Source organism: Idiotropiscis lumnitzeri, chromosome 13 (genome assembly GCF_059441095.1).
Source record: "Idiotropiscis lumnitzeri isolate Australia: NSW breed Sydney's pygmy pipehorse chromosome 13, RoL_Ilum_1.0, whole genome shotgun sequence".
NCBI classification, from domain to species: Eukaryota; Metazoa; Chordata; class Actinopteri; order Syngnathiformes; family Syngnathidae; genus Idiotropiscis; species Idiotropiscis lumnitzeri.
In genome coordinates, this window is record NC_142403.1 from 1220021 (window position 1) to 1244023 (window position 24003).

General features: G+C 42.5%; 1 protein-coding gene across 8 annotated transcripts in view; it reads right to left on the bottom strand.

Annotated features, from left to right (window-relative positions):
* orc1 (origin recognition complex, subunit 1) overlaps positions 1-24003 on the bottom strand; it is a 130289-nt gene that overhangs the window by 13020 nt on the left and 93266 nt on the right. For all 8 annotated transcript variants that reach the window (XM_088312858.1, XM_088312851.1, XM_088312853.1 and 5 more), the window contains 4 exons: positions 15512-15613; positions 10353-10524; positions 4150-4257; positions 3669-3818 (listed from right to left, as the gene is read on the bottom strand). In XM_088312858.1, coding sequence (XP_088168984.1) covers positions 3669-3818; positions 4150-4257; positions 10353-10524; positions 15512-15613 — 532 coding nt within the window. The remainder of the gene's footprint in view (positions 1-3668; positions 3819-4149; positions 4258-10352; positions 10525-15511; positions 15614-24003) is intronic.

A 24003-nucleotide genomic window follows, 5' to 3' on the forward strand; every position in this document is an offset into this window, starting at 1 on the left:
TAGGTTACAAGTTTTCATTGAACTCAAGAATCTTGGTGGTGGAGACTTCCGGTTTAGCGATTTATGGAGTGAGACGTGTGTACGGGAGTTCCTGCAAAGTCGTTAACTTTTGGTCATAGTCACGATCTCTTTGCGCCCTTCTCGTATTTCGTTTTGGTTTTACAAGTTGTGCAAAATCGCCACGCAAACACGGCCGGCCCCACAGGCTACAGCCACGTCGCAGAGTAATCCAGCCACCCCTCCGTGGGGCACAGCTGCTGGCATGCAAACTTCTCCAGAGATGACTTCTGCTGCTTCGAGTGTGATTTCTGCGGACTTTCAGGCTGAACTGCTTGCTGCCCTATGTGACTAGGTGGTAGGCGTTTTAAATGGGAAGCGGCAACGTCGAGCAACTTGCACCAGATAAAGTCCAAGCTTCAAATTTTCAAAGCGGAATGCTAACGTTCTAGCGATCCAGTCAGAAGTGGCCACTCTTAAGTGACTGACATGGAGGGCCCGCTGTCAACGTGCACTGACAATGTGGCTTCTCTTAAGAGCACAGTGGACAAACGTTCTTTGCAATTGCATGCTCTTGATAACAAATGTTAAGATTTAGAGGCGAGGTGTCGCCGTAACAATATACGGGTCTGTCCGAGGAACACATGATCAATGCGGCCAGTTTCTGTGCGCCTGAAAGATGCTCTCTTTGGATGAAGAACCGCATCAATCTCTGCAACCAAAGCCAAAGCCTGGTGATTGTCCTTGTCATATTATTGCTCGCTTGCATTATGCTGCCGACATTGTAGATATTTTGAGACGTGCGCATGCCCAGCAACGGTATAAGATGAAGGAGTCTCCTGTCCTCATGTTTCCAGATCTCACGGCGCGGACAACTAAAGCTCGCTCGGCTTTCAACTTGGTTAAATTCCAGCTCAGGGACATCCTGGATGTCAAGTTTGGACAACCCTACCCAGCTCGCTTCCGGATATTAAGAGGGGATGTCACGAGGGAGTTTGTATCACCAATTGAAGCGTTTGGGAAGACACTTTGAGGACTTGAGATTGGCCCAATTTTTCTAGGTTTTGAAGCTGGTGTTGTTTAATATTTCTGTGTTGTTTGATTTAACATTTTTTACCATATAAAAACTGCAGGAGCTCCACTTTAGCTGGAGCTATGTGAAAATGTATGGTCCGATTTCTGGAAGTTGTTTTTGTTTATGATTCCTTACAGATTCCACACTGGTGTCGCGTCATTTTGGTTCGGGGTAGTCGAAAGCACTCTCAATGTATTTTTTTGTTCTGTTTTTTTTTTCCTTCCTCCCTACCTTTCCTATCTTTTTGAGGTTGGAGTCTCGGATGTTTTTTTTGTTTTTGATACAGTCACCATGGCTAATGATACAAGCTCCAATGTAAAATTTGTCAGTTGGAATATCAGGTGCTTGGGTGGTGCTGTCAAGCGATGTAAGGTTCTCCCATTTGAACCGTTTAAAACCTGATATTATTTATTTATTTATTTTTTTACAGGAAACTCATATAAGGATTAAAGACCATGTCAAATTAAAATCCTCCTGGGTTGGTGAAGTTTTCCATTCAAGTTTTAACTCTAAGGCCTGAGGTGTCGCCATATTGGTCAGTAAATCAGTTTCTTTTACGTCAACTAAGGTCATTCCTGGTAGCGATGGTAGATACCTGATAGTTTTGGTCTGCCTTCTCTCGTTGACCGTTTCATTATTTTTAGAAGGGACGTACTTGCGCCATCGACCCAAAATTGGACCGTTCAAAATCTGGTTCGTACCAATCATCCATGGCCAGGACGTTCTCAGGGACGCTGCACAAGGAGCCCAAGGTTAACAGGACAGAGATCCAGACCTTTGTACAGGTCGGGTTTGCTCCAACTCACTTTGATTGGGACAATAAATACTGTTAAAATGTCTCTCCTGCCAAAGTTTTTATTTTTTTTTTCAGTGTCTGCCAATATTTTTCCCAAAACGTTTTTTTTAAGACACTTGACTCAACTGTTTCTCATTTTTTGTGGAATGGAAAAAAACACCCAGAGTTGGATAAAAGTACTTAAAAATTGTAAATTTTACGGTGGCCTTTCTCAACCTAATTTCCAATATTATTACTGGGCTGCGCATTTTGGTCTATGACGGCTGTTGTATTTTGGTGTCGCTGGGAGGCACAGTCATAATAATAGTCAAAACCCTCAAGGACACTGTACATCAATAAAAGCAATTAAAACCAAAATTTTCAATGCAAGAAATGCCCCCAAGTTTCTCTTTTTGCTTTGTTGACAGGCCCTTGCACCACAAGCCCCTCTGGTTTTACCAACAACCCAGTGGTTATGGCAACTCTGAAGATAGGGTTTTTAGTTTAGGATGCAGTTTAATATTACGGCTTCTGCGTCACTCACGCCACTCCAGGGATCCAGTGTATAAACCTGCATTTAACCTGGCAGGAGAAGGGACTTAAATAGTATAAGGACACAATACAGTAGAATACAACTTTATTTATAAAGCGCATTTCATAACCTTCATAAGGCTGGCGCATTTTGCTATTTCACTGACATGGTTACTGAATTCGACCTTCATAGCTTCCATTTTTTCCATTATTCTCAAGAGAGGAACTGTGCTAAGTTTTTGTTCTCCAACTTCCCCCAATCAATATGATCAACCTTGGAGGGAATTTTTGCAATTTGACTCGTCACGAGAGTCTTTGATTTCCAAAATGTATAATTCTATTCAATCTTTTTATTAGTGTTCTAATTCTAATTTAATGCATCAGCACACTTGACTAAGAAGGTGGCAAGGGAGTGTGAACTGGGTTCAGTTTTTGAGGAGCGCTGGTGGGACTCTGTATTGAGGGCTATTCATGCAACTTCTATTGGCGCGTGCCTGACTCTGATTCCTTTTAAGAGCAGACTTGCGCAGTTCTTTCCTAAAGTGACAGATGTCTGAGATAAATGTGGACCTTCTCCCTGTGATCTTGCACATACATTTATTTTGATACTGCATCTAAGGTCCTTTCCAGGCCTATAACCATGTCACCACACGTCGGAATTCTTTGTTTTCCCGGAAGATTATTCTCAATATTCAGTGATGGAATTGGAAGTTGATGCATTCACTTCGGTCATTGCAAAACGTCATCTTCACCTAAACTAGAAATGCACAAATACTCCTTCACATATTCAGTGAAGTGTGTGTGTGTGTGTGTGTGTGTGTGTGCGTGCGTGCGTAGTTGGCCAGTGGGTCGAGGCCAGAAGGGTACCCAGGTCGCAGGCCAGTGGGCTGGGGACTGACCGACAAAAGAGGGTCAAGGCCCCTCCTCTGGTTATTTTATGATTGTGCTTGAGTTGTTATCACAGAATTCTTCTCGCACATTAATGGTCATGATAATCAGCCAAAAAAGCTTCACTTTGTGTTGCTACCCTTGTTTTTTGCTGCTTATAAGAATTCACTAAAAGTAGCAGTGATCGGATTGAATCAAGTCATTAATTTTCAGCTAACTGTGGGCTCGTCTACTAGCAATTTTCAGCCTTTTTGGGCAACGTGACCGATGCTGTTTCTTTAAATATACCCATAATGAAGTCTCCATCCTAAGATTTGCGCAACAAAATATGGACAATTCGGAACAGTTGGCAGCTCTCAGTAAGCCACCTTTGTTTGTAAAATTTTGCGCTGTATTGCTCACCAGTCTGCTGGCCACTCTGTTTATCATGATCCTCTCTGGTAGGTCCATAGTGTTTGCGATGGTCAAAACCACCAGACGGGAATGACGTCGCGTTGGCCAGTCAAAAAGGCTATACATCACATTTTGCTTTCTGGTCCACAAGAGGTCCAACTACAGATAGAAAGTATTAAATGTCATTGAGACTGAACATTTAATCACATCTATAGTTGTGGAGGAAAGTTTATATTTACTCATGCTTGACTACAACTCAAGCAAGTTGCTGTTAACTTGGACACAACTAGCCCTTCAAACAGAACAAAGAAACCCCAAAACACAAAATAACTGCCTATGGAATGGCTAATGCAAGCCAAAATTAAATTTCTGGAATGACTTTCCCACCCTATTTCTAAGGGTTAAGCCAAGACACCCTGTTGTGACGATTCTCGTCCACCGTAACAAAATAAATGAATACAAGAATTTAAAAAAAAAACTGTGTTCTTACTTCATCCACCAATAACAAAGTGGTTTCCTTTCTGGGAGCAGGATTGCTGAAACGTTTCTGCAGAAGGGAAGCTGCATGGTCAGGTGTAGCCTTCTGACCAGTTAATGTCTATTGAGAGAGTCAAAACATATTTCAATTTAAATTCAATTCGAATGCTCAAAATGTACACATGCTGAATTTGCTACTTAATCGCACCTGAAGGGACCTGAAGCAAGGTTGTATTAAACTCTTGCAAAAGTTGTATTTGGTGACAAACGAAACATGCAGGCTGTACCTAATACTAAGGCCACCTCAGAGGCAGCAGAACAGTATGATGTTGGAACTGTCTGAATCGATCAAGAAATGTGGAAAGTAGACACAAACAAATCATTTTCAGCTTTTATTTTGAAATTTTGAAAAAATAAATAAATGAATGGACATGAGTTGAACAGTTTAAAGTTGGATCTATGAGAACCGGTCAGAAAAATGTCACCGGTCAAAAAATGTCAAAGTTAAAGGTCCTGTGTTGTTTTCGGCAACGATGACAATGACAAACATTTCGTCAATGCCCCTTTTTTTATGACAATAACGAGCTAAACGTGGCTGTTTGATGACAAAACCATGACGTGACGTATATGAATTTTCGGTGATGAGATGAGACAGGACGAAACTGCTAGCATGTGGTCTGTCAGACGTTGCAAATTTATGACATCCCTTCCAATTGTACGCATAATCTGTCTTTGAAAAAAATTGCAATGCTGGTGCAACCTATCCTCGTTTGGACACGCCCACTACTGGGAGAGCATGCAGGGTGCTCACACTGTTGCGCACAGCGGCTCAACAAAAAACTAACACATCTGCGGTCATTCGTCTCGGTTCACACAGACTGACACTGATACAATTTCCTTTGACGGACCATGGCGACAGTGTCACTTGGGAGGCAACTTTGTTCTGATAATAGAAAGCTGTTACAAGTAAAGAAGGCATATGTTTAATAGTTTGTACTTAAAGATAAAGATGTCCTTTAATTGTCCCACAATGGGGAAATTTGTAGTGTTACAGCAGCAAAGATATAGATCACACAGAGGCGGTGGCGTATTGTGGCCGTTAATGTATAACATTAGCAGCAGACATTCATAAAAAGCATGCAAATATACAGAGTATATACATATATACACAAATCCCATGTACACACTTACATCCCACAACATATACAAGTGTAAGGAAACATTCCTAATGTCAGTCCATGGTACAGAGGGGAAATAAATAAAAACGCTGCAATGATAAAAAAATACTGGATGAGAGAAAATACTGCAATGATAAAAATGCTGAAATGAAATAAGTACTGTAATGGTAAAAGTACTGCAATGATACAAAATACTGCAGTGATAGAAAAAAAAAGCAGTGAAAAAAATACTGCAATGGTAAATTACTGTAATGGTAAAAGTACTGCGATGATAAAAAAAAAATACTGCGGGGAGCGAGTCTTGTTCGCAGCGGCAGGAGGGGTTGGTGGGGGCTGCAGCAGGGGAGACTGAGCGGGGGCAGGCATCTGATCAAACCTAGTGAAAAATAGGTTCAACTTTGCCCACTGAAGGTCCACCTCCTTCTGGGTCTTTGGTTGTCCGTGGCCTGAGATGGTCTTCAGGCCCCTCCAGAAATCCTTGGCATTATAACGTTGCAGCTGTTCCTCCATCCACATCCTGTAGGACTTTTTCCCCTCTCTGATCCTCCTCAGTTGATGTTGCACACTCTTCAGCTCCTCCTTGTCACATGACACAAAAGCCCTCTTTTCCTCCTTCAGGAGAGCTTTAATGTCCGGTGTGATCCGGGGTTTGTTGTTTGAGAAACATCTTACTGTCCTGGTGGGTATGGTGTTCTCCATGCAGAAATTAATATAGTCTGTAATTGTGTCTGTGAGACCATTTAATGTCCTCCCCGCGGGCTTCACTGAATACCTCCCACACAGTTGTGTTGAAACAGTCCTTTAAGGCCTCCTCGGCTTCTCCAAACCATCTCTGAACTGTGCTTGTCATAGCTGGCAGCCTGAGGTTTGTACACAGGCAGGAGAGCAACTAAGTTGTGATCAGCTTTGGCCAGCGAGGGGAGGGACAGTGATGTGTACGCCTCATTGGTGTTGGTATAGAAAATGTTTAATATTTTATTGTCTCTGGGGTGGCAGGTTACATATTGTGTGAATGAAGGCAGAGAGCAGGAAGGAGAAGCATGATTGAAGTCACCAGAGATAAGGAGCAGGGCATTTTGGGTGCTGTGTTTGTAGCCTGCTCACAGATGCAGTCAGTACGTCACAGGCTGTCTCACTGTTAGCAGAGGGGGAGACCTACACCGCCACCACGATCACATGACTGAACTCTCGCGGTAAGTAGCACGGACGCATGCTAACAGCTATCAGCTCAATGTCCCGACTGCAAAGTTGCTTCTTAATAGTTATGTGCCCAGGGTTACACCATCTATCATTAACAAAGGCCAGCCCTACCCCTTTCCTCTTACCGCTCTCCAGTGTCCTGTCCGCACGTAGGATTTGGAAGGCGTCCAATTCCACGACGGCGTCTGGCGTTGTCTGTTAGCCACGACTCCGTGAACATCAGCAAGCTAGCCTCCTGGGAGTTCCTGTCGTGCCGGGTTAGCGCTGTTAACCCGTCAATTTTATTGGGAAGGGATCTAACATTCCCCATAATAACGGACGGGCGGGCGGGGTGGTATCGTCTCCTCCTTGCCTGGCGTTTTGCCCCCGCACGACATCCCCGTCTCTTCCTCCTCAGCTCGCGGGGGATATCGGGTCTCCCTTTGGGAGCTCAGAGTTATGTCTCCGGACACGGTCCCACAAAAAACAGCCCCAAGCAGCAAGAAAACCGCCACAAGTTGGATGTCTATTGCTACGATGAGGTGAAATAAATAAAACACGGTAAAGGTAAAAACACACGAAAAGGTTCAAATAGTGAGCGGAGGCTCCTGTAACAGACAACCACTCGCGCTGCGCCGGAACCGGAAGGATGTGGTACAGCATTAGAACAAGTCCACTACAAGTGTATGTTCTTAAAAGTTTTTATTCTATTTATGTTGCTTTAAGTGAAATAAAGCCACAACTAGGGCTGGGCGATAAACCGAAAATTTGCCGTTACCGAAATTTATTACAATGACCGAAATCCTTTTGCCCATGTTGGTAAATTCGGTGTTTAAAAAAAAAAAGAAAAGCCTTTTCTGTCTGCGGCAATGTTCATGCCCCTTTAAGACCGCTACAGCGCCTCTAGTCACGTGACTCCACCCGTCTGATCGAGAAAGAAAACAGACGCCGCTGTCGTAGCTGGCGATTCAAATCCAGAAGCTTTTTCACCACACACAACACAACCATGCTGTGCTGAAAATTCAAAGTGAGAAGCAAGGTTTGACAAGTGACAACAGCCCATTAACGGAGGCGACACCATACGAGAGAACGTCTCAGAGGCGGACGCGATTGCCTAGCACATAGCTAAAGATAAAGCTCCTCTAGTTACAGTGGCGCGCACAGGATTTAAACGCTTCATGAAAGCCGTATTTCCCCACATGGACTACATCGGGACGGGAGCTTAGACATCTCAAGCATTTTGCATCTACATCCGACTTGTGGTCGGGTCGCAACATCCCTGATTGAGCCTGACAGTGCATTACATAGACGACAAGTGACGACTGCGCACCAGAGTACTCAAGACGGCACATTTTCCCCGATGATGCACACTTGTTTATTTGGCTTGCATTGACATTTTCTTTCATTTTATTTAGCATTTTTTTAATTTGGCATTATTTACATCATGACAGCATCTTGGCGCAATCTATTTGCAGAAAAAGATTTTGCAAGAGGTACCCTTTTTCTTTGTGACATTGTTCAAGTCATGCAAAGCAAGCTATTTGGAATGTTTATACAAATGATTTTTGTACTTTTATTTTTCATATAAAGTAATGTGTACCAGTTGGTCAATAAAAAAAACAGTCAATATGCATTTCCTGCATTTATTTAGATTTTAATCCACGAGGGGAATTTATTGTGCATTTATTGTTATCGAGGTAAAATTGCTCAATTTCTCGCGATATTGATTTGCGGTCATATCGCCCAGCCCTAGCCACAACAGTTGCCAAATAAAATGTTTCGGTACAAGGCTAATTTTGAAGCAATGAGCATTGATTCCACTGTTATCACTTTATCTGTTTGTAATGCATAATCCTTAGTCGTCGATCAGAAAGTCTTTGCTACTAGGTGGAAACCTTCTATGCCTATTTTTAACTAAAACTGACTAAAAACATCTTCAGTTTTCATCGACTGAAAATACTAAAACTAGACTACCGTATTTTCGCGACCATAAGGCGCACTTTAAAGTCCCAAATTTTCCCCAAAACAAACGATGCACCTTGTAATGCAACGCGCCCATTGTATAGCCTGAGTAATTTGCATTTTTTTATTTTATTTTTTTTATTTTATTTCTTTGTTTGCTTGTATGCTGTTCAGAGATATTTTTGGTTTTGATTTGAAACCGTGACTCTAAGGAGTGTGCTGACCAGTGACATCCCTCCCCTGATGTCGATTAGATGTGTTGCCATAACATCTCTCGTTGTTCTGAGGTGCTGGTACTGGCAGAGATCCCTTAGTCGCATGGGTCCTGGCGTGGGCGAGCTAGCATGCGTGAGCAAGCGTGCGCCTCGTAGTGCGGCGCGCCCAGTTTAAGTATTAAATACAGAAATAGCACCCTCAACTGGTGCTTTGCCCTTTGATACAGCGTAAAAATACGGAAAAACCTTTTGGGGAGTTTCGGTCGACAAAAACTAGATTAAAATCGTTTAGAGTTGTCGTCGACTCCGACGAGAATAAAACTATCATGAATAGGAATGACTAAATGGCACAAAAACTAATAAGCATTTTCATCCAAAAGACTAAGACTAAATATGAAATGCCTGCCAAAAACAACACTGCCTTGGCCACCCTGTAAGCACTCAGTCCACCCCAAGGACAAATATCTACCGTCGTCCCTGAAGGCAGCTGTTAATTTCCGGCATCTGTCTGTTACAATGGTTTTCAATGCGATTTTTTTTTAGCGCTGCTGCTATTTCCCATGTACCAAGAACGCACCGCAGCGTGAGATGTCGCCCCCTTGCGTACGAAAGAGAGAAAGACCTTTGTAGCACTTTTTTCATGCAAGTTGAAGGAGAAAGGACTCTGAATAGGCCACACTGGGTGCTTGAACTCTTTTTGTGTAAGCTGTGAGAGAATGGAGTTCAAATCCTGTGATGTTCTTTAGCCAAGGAAATTTGAGTTTTTATTTTGAAGACTATCAATCCTGATGAGTGTTTTAGTCGAATGTGCCCAACTAACATTCCTGTGTCAATGTATCTCTTGATGTGTAACTAAAAGAAAAAAACAGTCGTGAATGAAGTTCCGTGAACGTTGAGATTCTTATTAGCCAATGGTGACATATAACTGTTGTAAGGAAAAAAAAAAAGAAAGAAAGAAACGTAAACTATTCTACCCACACTCCTAGCAGGTGGACTACTCGTGAGCTAAGCTAACAGGCTCACGGAGGACTCCATGCGTGTTAGATACACGCATTTTTTAAATTTTTTATTCACTGGTCAATTGTTGCAATGTTGTTCTGCACATTTCGTGCAGGCGTTTTTTTTATTTTTTTTTGGGACTAATAGAATCGTCTCAAGATTGAACTGCACCGGCAGTGGATCGGATGCTTTGTGGGACGTTGGCAAGTAACGTTACGATTTCCGTGGCCACCCATTTCCCTGGAAGTTGATAGGACCGTCGAGAGGATTTTATTTATTTATTTTTTGGGGACAAATCTTTTTTTGTTGTTGGTTTTTCTGAGATCTCAGACATTTTTTTTTTGTGTGATGCGGCATAGCTTCAATTGTGGTAGTTACTTTAACATGCAACTAGGTTTGTTATTCAAAAGTTATCCAATCAAAAACATTTTATTTAATAAGGTCTTATAATGCTACAAATTCAACATTTAATTTTACACCCTGGCAAAATTAAGGCAATAAACTTAATTGTGGGGTGATATATTTAGTCAGATACTCGCAATTAGGTATTGAATTTTCTGTAGTTCTTGGTTCTGTATCTGTTATATCAAGTCAACATGTATTGCATTCATTCATGGCAATAAATATCATTCTGATTCAGAGACTGTATGCAAAAAGGAAAACATTGTGAAAAGTTAATTCACCTCAAGAATCTGAACAAACGCTTGATGAGGATCCGTCATCTTCATACCGTTGATCTCGATGAAGTGGAATGATGGGATCTCGTTATTGTCTGCTGCATTTCGCAGACAGCGAATCACCTCATGTACTGTTGCAGTTTTCCCCGTCCCTGGCACACCTGAGATATACATACACCTAAAATACACCAGATTTTTCGGCCAGGTTATTTTGATTATGCAGGGTCATGGCATTGATAATCATGTCAAGTGCTTCTCTAAAATAGTTTAATACGCTGCCATGTTATAGACTTATTCCAAAATGAAATTAATTGACATAATTTATTTACTGACACACTCAAAAATGCATGGACAGTCTCAGTAAGCTGAAATAAGAATAGTTTTTTTTTTCTGCAGTGTCTCAAGAATATATAGGATGCCTGTGAGTATTGCTATTTGAGTCAGGAATTTATCTTGTTTTTTAAGACTAGTCAGTCCAGTAATGAGTAAAAGAATTACCAGTAAAAAAATGCATCAGGAAGAAAAAAAAAAAATGACGCTCCGAGAAGTCTCATTAACTGAAGTCCATTGTCTCTTAACTCATTCAATCCAGAAGATGTGTATATCTACGTTTTCAAAAAAATTAAGCCCCACCTCCCGAAAACGTATGCAATCTAATCCATGCAATGAGGGCAGAACTAAAACCAAATTTACAGGGAGCCAATAATGTTGAAAGTCATAAACCCAGTCTGGTCGATAGGAATCAGTCCAGACAGCGACTGCTGTAATCTTGTGGCCAGAACTTTGGCCAAAATCTTATAGTCAACGTTCAAATGACTGATGGGCCTGTATCAACCAGATTCCAGAAGGTCCTTTATAAGCAGAAGGCAAATGGAGGTCGGAGGAAGCTTGGCAAAGGAGAACGCCCCATTGTAGATATTAACTAAGTGTGGTCCCAAATGATCTGCATACAATTTATAAAACGACACTCCATAGCCGCCTGGGCCAGGTGATTTACCAGACTGCAGCTGTTCAATCGCTTCACGTACCTCCAACAACAGGATCCCGGGAGGAAGGATACAACCTCTACGTGGTCTCCCGGACAAGTCGGCGGTCCCCCGTCGACGACGAATGTATCCTGCCGGCACCCATATTACCCCACGACTCGGTCCGGAGGACCGGTCAGGGAGAGGGCGCCGCCACTATCTCCTGCCACCTTTTGGCTATGGCTCCTGCGGTGCCCCCGACTCATTCCCCTCCGGCAGAGGATTTTCGGCGACGCACCTCCCCCTCACAACGGCCTCTCCACCGAGCCGCAGAAGGTGATTGCGCTAGCTGGGCGAACCTTGGGAGGTTCCGCCCAGGCGCCAGCCCAACAACAACAACAACAACAACAACAGGATCGGGAGACCCATCTTTTCGGCCACATCTACACCAACTGTAGGGTATGTAAGCCTTTCGAGAGGGTTACAACCCTCCCAATCTCCCGGCAAGCACTCCGATTCATCCAGGTTTGAGTAGAAATCCAAGAAGGTATTGTTGATCAGTGTAGGGTCCGAAATCACTGTTACTGTTGTGGACCTAATCCTTCATATCAGTCGAGAGAGGGTGGATCAAGCCTGGTGAGCAAGAAGTCTACCGGCCTTGTCCTGTGTCTCAAAGTAACGGCATTTATTCCTCAGCAACTTCACTTCCACTTTAGTTGTTGCCAAAAGATCACATTCGGCCTGAAGCTTGAGACGTTCTTTGCAAAGAACATATGAGGGATTAGCGGTATGCTGTGCATCAATTTGGAGAATCTGGTCAGGAGCCAAAATAACCTGCCCATCTCAGCCTTCCTCTTCTGAGAAACAAACAAGATAGCTTGTCCCCTCAAATATGCTTTGCATGCCTCCCATAGTACAAGTACCTCTTGAGATGTCCAGGGGGTCATTTATTTGAATATAGTAGAATATCTGAATCTGAATAGAGTAGAACCAGTGTTGTTTTTGGCAGGCATTTTAGATTTAGTCTTAGTCTTTGTCATTTGGACGAAAATGCTTATTAGTTTTCGGCAGATCTAGTCATTCCTATTCGTGATAGTTTTAGTTGGTTTTAGTCGACGGAAACGCAAAAAAAAGTTTTAGCCTAGTTTTTGTAAATGTATTAGACCAAAACTCAAAAAGGTTTTAGTCCGTTTTAGTTGAAAATAGGCATACAAGGTTTACACCCAATAGCAAAGACTTTCTGTTGGACTATTTCGGATTATGCATTACAAACAGATAACGTAACAATAGAATCAATGCTCATTGCTCCAAAATAAGCCGAGAACCAAAATGTTTTATTTGGCAACTGTTGTGGCTTCATTTCACTGAAAGCAACATAAAATAAAAATGTTTTACATAGAGTTGTAGTGGACTTGCTCTATAGTATAGTAGAACAAATACAAACGCTATCAAACATATGTCTTGTTTACTTGTACCAGCTTGCGGTTATCAGAGCGAAGTAGCCTTGCGAGGAACACGTGTCAATGTGTGTGAGCGGAGACGAATGACCGCAGACGTGTTCGTGCGACACCAGTATGTGTGACGGTGCATGCGCCCTGCGTGCTGTCCCGGCGGTGGGTGCGCCCAAACAAAAGATAGGTTGCACTTCATTGCAATGTTTGGAAAGACAGATTACATGTAAAATAGGAAAGGATGTCATTAATTTTGAGCGTCTGACAAACCACATGCTAACAATTTCCTCCCGTCTCGTCAACAAAAATTTCATGCACATCACGTTTTCGTCATCAAATACCCTCGTTTAGCTCGTCATCGTCTCGTTATGGTCATGGAAAAAAGGGGCGTTAACGAAATATTTTCATCATCGTCATCGTTGACAAAAACAACACTGAGTAGAACAACTGAGTGTGTGCCCACAGTCGCGCTACTGAAATTAGAAACAAAGTCGGAATAGTGTGTTGTCTTGTAAGTAGATTTTAATGCGGTGGAAGTGAAGGAATGTTTGTAGAAATGTAATGTTGGTGCATGGTACGCACCACCGTTAACATGAGCGCAGAGAGGGTGAGAGCAGTGCACACTTGCTCACGCGCATCTTAGAGGAAACATTGGTTGCAGCCGAATGAATTCTCAATCTATAAACCTATTTGGTCTAGCAATTTACAGAAAAATGCATCCAAACAAATCAAGAGTAGCTTTATCATGGAACAAGTTAATGACCCAAAATACTGCCAAGAAATCAAAGGATTTCATCAGGTCCTGGGAGTGATTTTTCCTGAGGATTGGCCAAGTCAATCATCAGACCTCAACACAATAGAGCCAGCATTTTGTCAACTGTCTCTTTTTAAATCCACATCAAGAATTTTACAACAACTGCATTTCTTCATCCCGCAATATTGTTAGGCAAAATCCATCACATTCTACATGTGAGACAGAGCTCGTAATCGAGTGTTTGTGACATCTCACTTTGATTATAGTGACGTGTTACTTACTGGTCTTCTAATGACTAGCATTAAAAACCTGCAGTTAGAACAGAATGCTGTTGCAAGACTACTGACGAGGACAAGAAAGTTTGCCCAATACCACAATAAGAGTAAACTTGCATTGGCTTCCAATCCACTTGAGACGCTATTTTAAGGTTTTGTTACTCATATTACATGGCTTAGAATATTCCCATTTTGCCGAAAATGTTAGACTGTACATTCACTGCTGCTGGTCAACACGGTAAGCTTTCGATGATTCCAAGAGCCAAAAAGAAGCACACTGGTTCTCGACCATTCTCTATTTGAGCTGCAGTACTCTGGAATGCCCTATATGCGCAAGTTAGAGTTGCTTTATAGAATTGTTTACATTTTGATTTAAAGGTGCACTGCTCAGGATTTTGAGTTTCTAATCACTACATCCACCCGCGGGCGAAAAATGAAATCGCACACTTTTTTTCACGTGCATGTTTCATGGTTTTCGTTTATTTTGCCTGTTGGTGTCTGGGGCGTTCTAGACGGCAACCTATTCTGAGCAGATGTAGAATACATTACGGCAAAATAATAGCTTCTAGTCATGACTCTGTGTGACAACGACAAGAATGTGCATGACGTCACATCCGCAAAGAGCGCGGGAAATTCGAACCCGATTCCGGTCTGAATTTTTTTTTTACTTGACGCTTGCAAGAATACCCACTATGAACAGCATAAGTTCACAATGGGTTTCTTCTATTTATGAGTGAGTCATCCATCCATCCATTATCTAAACCACTTAAATTCTCAAGGGTCGCGGGGGTGCTAGGGCCTATCCCAGCAGTCTTCGGGACAAACAACCATCCTCGCTCACGCTTATACCTAGGGACAATGTAGAGTGTTCAATCAACCTACCTCTTTGGAATGTGGGAGGAAATCGGAGTACCCGAAGAAAATCCATGCAGGCACGGGGAGAACATGCGAACTCCACAGAGGAAGGCCGGTGCCAGAATTAAACCCTGCACCTCTGCGCTGGGAGGCCATCGAACAAACTAGTCACCACGCCTATGTGTGAGTCAGAAATGGTAAATGAAAAGGTGACTTAAGATATTTTTGGGCAAAATCCTGCGGAGTGCAGCGTTATTTGTATACTCTAATTTGCTTCTCCTCTCTCTTGCCACCTCCTCTCCTGTTTTGGCGATAAGGCTATAAGGCTAGGTGATGACTGAATCTGATGTTACTGGAGGGATTCTGCACAGATCGACAAGATCTGATCACTTCCCCAGAGGGATAGCAATGGAGAATTGCGTCAGCAGACTGGGCCAGATCTTGATGAGGAACCAATTACACAAAGGAGTCTTCGCGCACTGCTTCACCTTATTAAAAGGACTCCCACATTGTCCTAGTAGACACTGTAGAATATTGTTGCTCACTTGGCAATTGGCATTGCAGCCTCATCATCTTGGAAGGGGGTAACTTCTCAAGTCATCCCAAATGGGGTTTTGAGTTTTTTCTTTTCCGGTTCGACAAATTAGATCAGTGGATCCAGTAATATTTGTCAACTGTTGATTGTGACGCCATATAAAGCTGTGTAGTGATTGATGGCTTTTCACATTTGCAAATGCTACGTTTGCTGAGTAATGGTTAAAAAGTCAACACAAAACTGTTCTTGTGCAGGTTTTCTGGAATAAAGAGGCTTGAAATTCAATTACCACTATTCCTGTAAAAAAACGATAATGGACTGTTTTCTCACCCTCCTGTGCCATCGATGATTTTGCTCTCCACAAAGCTGTAAATGTCTTGAAACTCTTGCTCCCTGCAGGGTAGAGACTCAGGCACAGATGATACATGTAACCTAAACAAGAGAAATATTGAAACAAATAAGAAACTAGAATTCTCCTGAATAGATAGACCTTTACTCAGGATAAGATTTTTTGCCATGTGCCATTTTATGAAATAGTATTACATAGTGACATACTAAAATCCTTTAAGACTTAAATTTTATGGCACTTGGATTACATTATGAACTACATTTTTAACAAGTAACTAGGGGAGTCCTGATATAACCTTTTCTCTTCCAATACCAATATTGAGGCCTAGAGTAATTCCAATATGTGATATGAGCAAGAATGATAAAAGCTGTGATTATTTGTTTTATTATTAATTGTTAGAAGAGACTTGATCAAGTTATACTGTTAAACCAAATAACAATAGTCAGCAACGGTAGGTATAAAAATAGGACCCATTTATTCCATAAGGTGCATCTGACTAGTAAATGGATGCATAAACAGTTACTAGACATCTGTTAAGAATGCAGTTAGTAATGCAATCAAAGAGCTGTAATATTAATGTAAAAAATACATTTAATTACTTTAGGATTTTTCCAATACCAGATGTTGAAAGTAAAAAATTAACAAGACAAAAAACAAATAAATATGATGTTTATTTGTATATATTTCTCAGGTTTTTTTCCACATTATGGCTCTATAATATGCCTGGTTTTGGAATGCCTTCACCCCAGAGGCGGCCCCACGACCGTTGTGGTAGCTGACCGGACGAGGTGAGCCTGTGCTACGAATCTCATTCAAGTGAATGAGAGCATTATGAGTTGTGATGGAGATGGAAACGACCGGGGCCACAAGAACTTTTGTTACCAGGAACTTATTCTACCAGGAACTAAATGTTCCTGGGCCATGTTGGTGGAGAAGGAGCTCATGATTAGCTAACAAACACTGACTGTATATGAGGAGACAGGACTGTGTGTCTGACGTGCTTCTCTGCAGCATGGGGGCGACGCAGGTAACTGTCCAGGCTGCCATCCTGTTCACCCTCTACACTTCGACTACAAATACAACACCCCTGTCACACACCTATCCCTGCAGAACTTCTCTGACGACTCTGCGATTGTTGTCCTCATCACAGAGGGAGATGATCAGGAGTACAGAGAACTTACCAAGGGTTTCGTGAACTGGTGCCAACAGAACCGCCACCAGAGCAATACCATCTTCCGAACTTGATGGTTCTTCTTCAATAAAGGAGACGGGACAGTAAACTGAGTAAAGCATTTATTGGCAGGGAATTGAGAAGTACAAAATTGCGTTTTGCATGTTTAAGACCCTACGAGTGTAAGCATAAAATAGGTTTTATGCTTAAGGCTTCTCTTTCTACGTGTGTGAAATGCTGATTCACACTTGCGATGCAGGCGTGACTCTTGTGCCACAATTCCTAATCAATCAGGAGTCAGACACAAGGGCTGATTCGGATTGGCTGTTTACTGTCAATTCGTAACTTAGAGACGGGGTGAAAAAAAACTGAATAGAATGGCATGGCCCTATTGCAAAACTACCATGGCGACATCCAATGATGAAGACGCAAATGCACAACTCTGAGAGGTGATTTTTGATTATTAAAAAAAAAAGAAAGAAAACAAACATAATTAAACATTTATATAAGCACAAAGGGACAATAATGTTAAGCCAATCAAAGATATTTAAAATTTTTTTTTTGGATATATTACTAAAACAATAAGAACAGCGTGTTACAATGCAGAAGACCCTCCCTTTAATGATAGCAGTAAGAAAATAAAGAGATACCAGCTTGCAGCATTACTGTTCCTGTGCGGCTTCTTGAATAACAGAAGGTAGCACATTACACCTCCTATCGACTGTTTGTGTTTGAGGTATTAGACATTACGCTGACGTAATTGTGGCATAAATCTAACGCCATAGAGAACAGGCGACACCGGACGTGGCTCTTGGTGTGAGGGGGCGTTCTCGTTGTCAGAATGGGGCATTTCCGTTAAAAAACGGGAATGCCCATTTGTGGCTGCAGCTGGACCATATTGAGGGAATTAAGTAATAACAGCGGTGCATTATTGAGACCTACTTATAGGACCAATACTTAAAAAAAAAACAGCAAGATAATTTAATAAAATCTATACATTTCAGTCTGCCTGTCTTGGGCATCCATTTGGGTGTTTCTGACAGATCTCTGAAACACCCATCCACATGTGTAGAAAACAAGCCACCATTATTATCATCACTATCTTCTTTCTTTAAGATCAACACCATCGAGGTGTTCTGCAGATCTCAGCGGCGCTGCCACTTACTCTTGCTCTCCAGCAGTGCTTCTCAATTATTTTCTGTCACGCCCCCCCCTACCAAGAAGAAAACAATTTGTGCCCACCCCCCCACCACCTCACACATTCTACGCCGCAACTACAAATAGCATTTTCGTTGCAAAACAAACCTACACCGTAGAGTTAATACTCGCTGCGCACAATGAACAATGAGAGCGCCACTGCCAACTACGGGAGTGGATGTGCAATTACACTTCATTGTAGTACGCTGTAGGATTGAAAGATTGCAAGAAAAATGATGAATCTCACTTTTTCTGGCTGATATTGTGATTTTTTTGCGTTTTTTTTATTCAAGCTTCAGTGAAAAAATTCACAATTTCTTCACAGTGTACAATAACATTTACAAACATGGCGGAAAATGCCATGCTACCATTAAAAACAATAAAAGCTATGACTAATAATACATGGACACTTAAGAGTTTATGAGAGAGCAGTTTTTTTTATCACGTTTTTAGACATTTCTTTCTGTCACGTATAATTTAATATTTTTGTATTTCTGTGTAAGAAAATGTTTTTTTAAACCCCAAAATGTTTTACATTCATACTAATTTACATATGTGTACACAGATTGTCAATAAAATGTCCCTTAGCAAAACTAAATCAATAAGAAATATATTTTTGAGACCTATTATTGTGTAGATCTCGAAACACAGTACTCTGTGAGGCAAATATTGATGAGATGATAAATATTTACTATACTTTTGACATCGAACCTCTTCGTCATGATGACGTCTTCCGTTTCTGTGTTCCGGTCTGAGAACGTCTGCTAAATTGCTAACGTAGCCGTCGTTTTATTTTATGTTTCGATACATGATTGCAATACAACATTTCTGTTCATAGCTGCTGGCTCTCCGCCCAAACGCGGTTCGAGTCAGACTTCGGTTAAAAGTTGAGCGTACATCCAAGAACTTTTTACTCTAATTCATTTTAGTGATTAGCACGCTTGGCGCCTCCTCATTTAAAACGCTACTTGTCAGTGGGGTCGTTTATTTGTCATCACGCAGCTCGCTGCTGCTGCTGTGCACGGACTCAAGATATAGTACAAATAAAGCTCATACTGCTGCGACGCTAGATAGCTTGGTGGCTAGCATTCAAGTAGCGCAGAAAGAAATTGCTTCCGTGACTATAAGCGAAAGGGCAATGCTTTTATTTATTTATTTATTTTAAATCAGAACTGCGTGACTTACTGCGTGAACCAGGGGCACAAACCGCAGCTTTGACTATCTCAAAATTGCGTTGCCTGAGATCGCAATTTCGGTCCCAAAACAATCGTTTAGCCGTACTACGGCGGAAAAAAAGCATGTACCCCAGGGTCACACGCGCCCCCCTCAGCATCGCAGCGTGCCCCCCACTATTTGAGAATAACTGCTCTACAGCAACACTCCCTCAGCTGATCAAGGAGTCTGCAGCTCATCTGCCACAGTTTGAGCCTCATTTGCAAGCTTTGCAGTGATGACAAAGATAAATGCCTGTCCAATGGAGGCACGGTCTCCCAGCAAGCTTGTGTCACAAATCTTCACAATGTTTTGTTTCAGCAAGGCCCTCAACGTCCTGGCATCAAGGACCAATTATGAATAATAATAATAATAATTTGCCCTTTATTAGTCCCACAATGGGGAAATTCGAGATTCGAACCCAGGCCTCCTGGGGAGACTGGGTCCTGAACGCGGCGCCTTAGACCACTCGGCCATCCTGGCAGGAGAATTAATAGCCCCTTCTCATCTCCAATCCACTGAAGGAGGACAGAATAAAATGACTTGCTCTTTATGTTGTCTCCACCTCTTATTGGTGGCCTTTGCACCCTAATGTGGCATCCATCAATAGCATGGGTGACACCACAGAGACCACTGAGATGGACGGTGGAAAGCTTGGCATATGCTGCTTCTCACTGTTATTTGGCGTGTATACATAGCTTGGTCCTATTGTGGACATGATGTTGGCGGCATGGATCCTGTGTGCTGTGGACTGTGACATATCAAACTTGTCATCCATGTCACAGAAGGTGTTTTGGTTATAGCCATGTACCACAAGGGAATCAGCGCCATCTTTGTCTAACTAAACTGACTCTCAATCCTAGTTTTACGAGCATTGTGCCTAGCTTGTGTGTGATGTGTGGGGGTGTGTGCGCATGCGTCAGGAAGAGTGCCGTGGAGGAGATAAGCTGGAGTGGGGAGCGAGGAAATGAGAGACAAGTGTCAAGGAAAAGTTGAAGAATGTACAAAATGAAGCAAGTTAAAGCAAGAACGGATAACAGTGGCATTTTAATGCATTTTAACATGTAAAATACAAAAACCACAAATTGAATTGCAATCTCAATATTGGTCTGAATAATCGCAATTAGGTTTTTTTTTTCAAAATCATGCAGCCCTACGCTTAAACAACAAATAGGCTACCTCTACATCTTTGTCTCTTTACTTCATCCATGGTGTTTGAAGGTTGCAGAACAGCTGAGTATTGGTCCAAAAGTTTTTTATACTTGTAAAAGGTAAGAACGAGAATAATCTAAGCGTAGTTCACCATCACGTTTTCCAATTTTGTGAACTGGAATGCCAGTAATTTGGCAACAACGTTATTCCCAGCACCAACATCCAAGGAAAATGGAACGCACCATTAGTGGTTGGTGGTAATATGTCAGCACATTTAAAAAAAAAAAATGGAAGCATGCTGTAGACAGTTTTTGTGAATTCTGATTAAATAGAAACATGTCAATGTAATCTTACTGACTACATAAACTTGTTTATACCATTGTAATTTCCTATTACAAACACCATAGCTGGGCGGAACGGTCCGGCCCTCACGATTGTCTTAAAACTTTTATTAATGCATCATTTTGATAAAAACGGGGACTTTAGAAATAGTTCTCGCGTTGCAGACGAGCTTTGGTAAGACGTTGCCATTTTAAAGGGCGTACACAATAGCAAGCTACGCATTTACGTTAAAACACAGCATGCGCAGACCTGACACAGCTTGACCATTCTAATTGAATTGTGTATACTTGACGCTCGTTCGGCTTGGCAATAGGAATATACCACCTTTATGAATCCGAATGAAATTCCATTTGGATTTAGGGCTGCCAAGATTAGTCGACTAATCACGACGACGTCGACGATCCAAATAGTCGAGATTTAATTTAAGTAGTCGACGAGTCCTTTATTTATACATTTATATTTTATATTCATTTAGTTGGTGCATTGCTTTTCTCTTGAAACAGCCTTGTCTGGCCCTTTTCCTTGCTGGCTGTATGCCGTGTAGAGCACACGTGTAGTTCGCGGGGATCCAGGTCATCCTGTTCAGCTTTGTAGGTAATGAGGTGGGGTGTCATGGCTAGCTGGTGTTAGCAACAGAGTGCTAAAGTTACGGCACATTTCACTCGCAAATAATTAGGACGCAAACCTCCCTTTCAGGGCAGCACAAAGGGGATGCGGGATAATCGAGAAAGGAGGCACAATGTGGCTCATGCCTTTTTTTCTTTTTTTATTTCCTGACATGTTCAGTCGTGTCTGCAAGCTAGCTGTAGTCAGCACACATAGGTGTGAGTTTGATGTACATGGGTACGATTTCCTTTTTGCTGCGCTAACACATTGTAGTGTCCACTATGAATTAAGGAGGCTTTAGTCAGCAAACGTGTGTTGTTTTACATAAAAAACACTCCGTGTATGCCTTGACAAGAATATTAACAAAAGAATAATAAGTTATAACGCTCTCTCACCAACATAGTGATGCGTTCATGAACAACTAGAAAATTCCAGTTCTCAAAGTAACAAAATATGACATATTTGCCAAAAGCCAAACTGGTACATAAATGTAAAGCACTTAAATACATTTGTTGCAATATACTTCGCAGCTGACTATAAACAATGTGTGCATGCCGTGTTTGACACCGAAGCAGAAAGAGCTCTCACAAACGAGTGATGCGTTCACAAACTGAGAAATTTCATTACTAAAATTAACAAAACATGACATATTTGCCACAAGTCGTCATTGGCATCACAAAACAGTAAAAGACATAATTAAGTTTGTTGCAATATATTCAATGATACTATTAACAAAAAATAATAAAAAATATGTTCCTTGTAACATTTAAAGATTTTCTCCCCGATTGCATTGATTTTATTGCGTGAAAAATTTACGAATATAAAATTAGACACATTAGTGAAGAAAAACAAACATTCCGAATAAAAGGTTAAATGAAAACAATCAGAATCAGAAATCCCTTTATTGTCATTCTACAGTGTGCAACGAGATTAGAGAGCTCCCCTCTCCAGCGCAATACAACAATAATTTAATCAAATATATAAATTAGATAAGAGAATAAATAATGTGATGGAAAATAATACGAGATTGGATAAATAAAACACATTACGTCGCTGTTCTGCAAGGTAAGGGTGGTCGTGTGTGTGTGTGAGAGTTCAGAATGGTGATGGCTCTCGGAAGAAACTGTTTTTCAGTCTATTAGTCTTTGATTTGATGCACCTGTAGCGCCTGCCAGGGGGCAACAGGTCAAACAGGTGTGAGTTTGGGTGAGTATTGTCTTTGACGATATTGAGAGCTCTGCTGAGGCACCGGGTGGTGTAGACGTCCGACAGGGAGGGGAGAGGGCAGCCAATAATCCTCTGCGCCGTTTTTCGGCGCTGTCCTCTGGAGCCTCTATCGGTCTGCCTCAGTGCAGCTGCTGTACCAGGTGGAGACACAGTAGGTCAGCAGGCTCTCAATGGACGAGTGGTAGAAGGCCAGCAGCAGCTTCTTGTCCAGGTTGAAATTCTTGAGGACCCTCAGGAAGTGCAGACGCTGGTGGACCTTCTTTACCACTGCTGTGGTGTTGTGTATCCAGGAGAGGTCATCGGAGATCTGTACTCCCAGGAACTTGAATGTGTGGACCCTCTCCACACATTCACCTTTGATGTAGAGGGGAGGGGGGGGCACAGTCTTGTTCCTCCTAAGGTCGATGACAATCTCCTTTGTTTTTGCAATGTTGAGTTGCAGTCTGTTGTCCTCACACCAAGCCATTAGTCTCTGGACCTCCTCCCTGTAGGGTGCCTCGTCACCTTTCGAGATCAGACCGACCACTGTCGTATCGTCAGCAAATTTGACGACGGTGTTGTTACCGTGGGCCGGGGTGCAGTCATAGGTGTAGAGGGCGTATAGGAAAGGGCTGAGCACGCATCCTTGAGGGGAACCGGTGCTCAGCGTTCGGGTGGAGGATGTGTAGGGGCAGATCAACACAGTCTGGGGTCTGTTGGTCAGGAAGTCCTTAATCCAGATGCATGTTAGGGCAGGGAGGCCGAGAATGTCCAGTTTGGCGACGAGGATGTCCGGGACGATTGTGTTGAATGCCGAGCTGTAGTCCACAAAGAGCATCCTGGCATAGCTCTACTGTTGTTCCAGATGGTCCAGCACAAAATGCAGAGCAGTGTCGATGGCGTCCTCAGTGGATCTGTTTGCTCGGTATGCAAACTGGTAGGGGTCCAGTGTGGGAGGAAGGCAGTGCCTGATGTGCTGGAGAACCAGTCTCCCGAAGCACTTCATGATGACTGGCGTGAGAGCAACAGGACGGTAGTCATTCAGGAGGGCTGCGGGTGACTTTTTGGGGACAGGAATAATGGTGGAACTTTTCAAGCAGGAGGGGATGACTGCTTGAGCCAGGGAGCGGTTGAAGGTCCTGCAAAAAACATGTGATAGTTGGTGGGCACATGCTCTGAGGACCTTGCCTGGTATTCCGTTGGGTCCAGTAGCTTTCCTGGGGTTAATAGCCAGGAGCGCACGCCTCACATCGTGTTCCTCTATGGTGAGTGAGGGCGAGTTGAGGCATGGAGTGCGGGGGTGTGACAGTTGGGGTGAGTCAAAGCAAGCAAAGAAGCAGTTTAGCTCCTCTGCCAGCGCCGCACTCGGGTCTACAGATGTCATGCTGCCGCCTCGGAAGTTGGTGATGCTCTGTCGGCCTTTCCACACCTCCCGTGGTCTGTTGCTGGCAAGGTGGGACTCCAGCCTCCTCTTGCAGTCCGTCTTAGCGAGCTTAATGCCTTTTTTCAGGTCAACACAACCCACACTGTACAGTGCTCTGTCACCTGACGCGAAGGCAGTGTAACGGGCCTTGAGGAGAGAGCGAA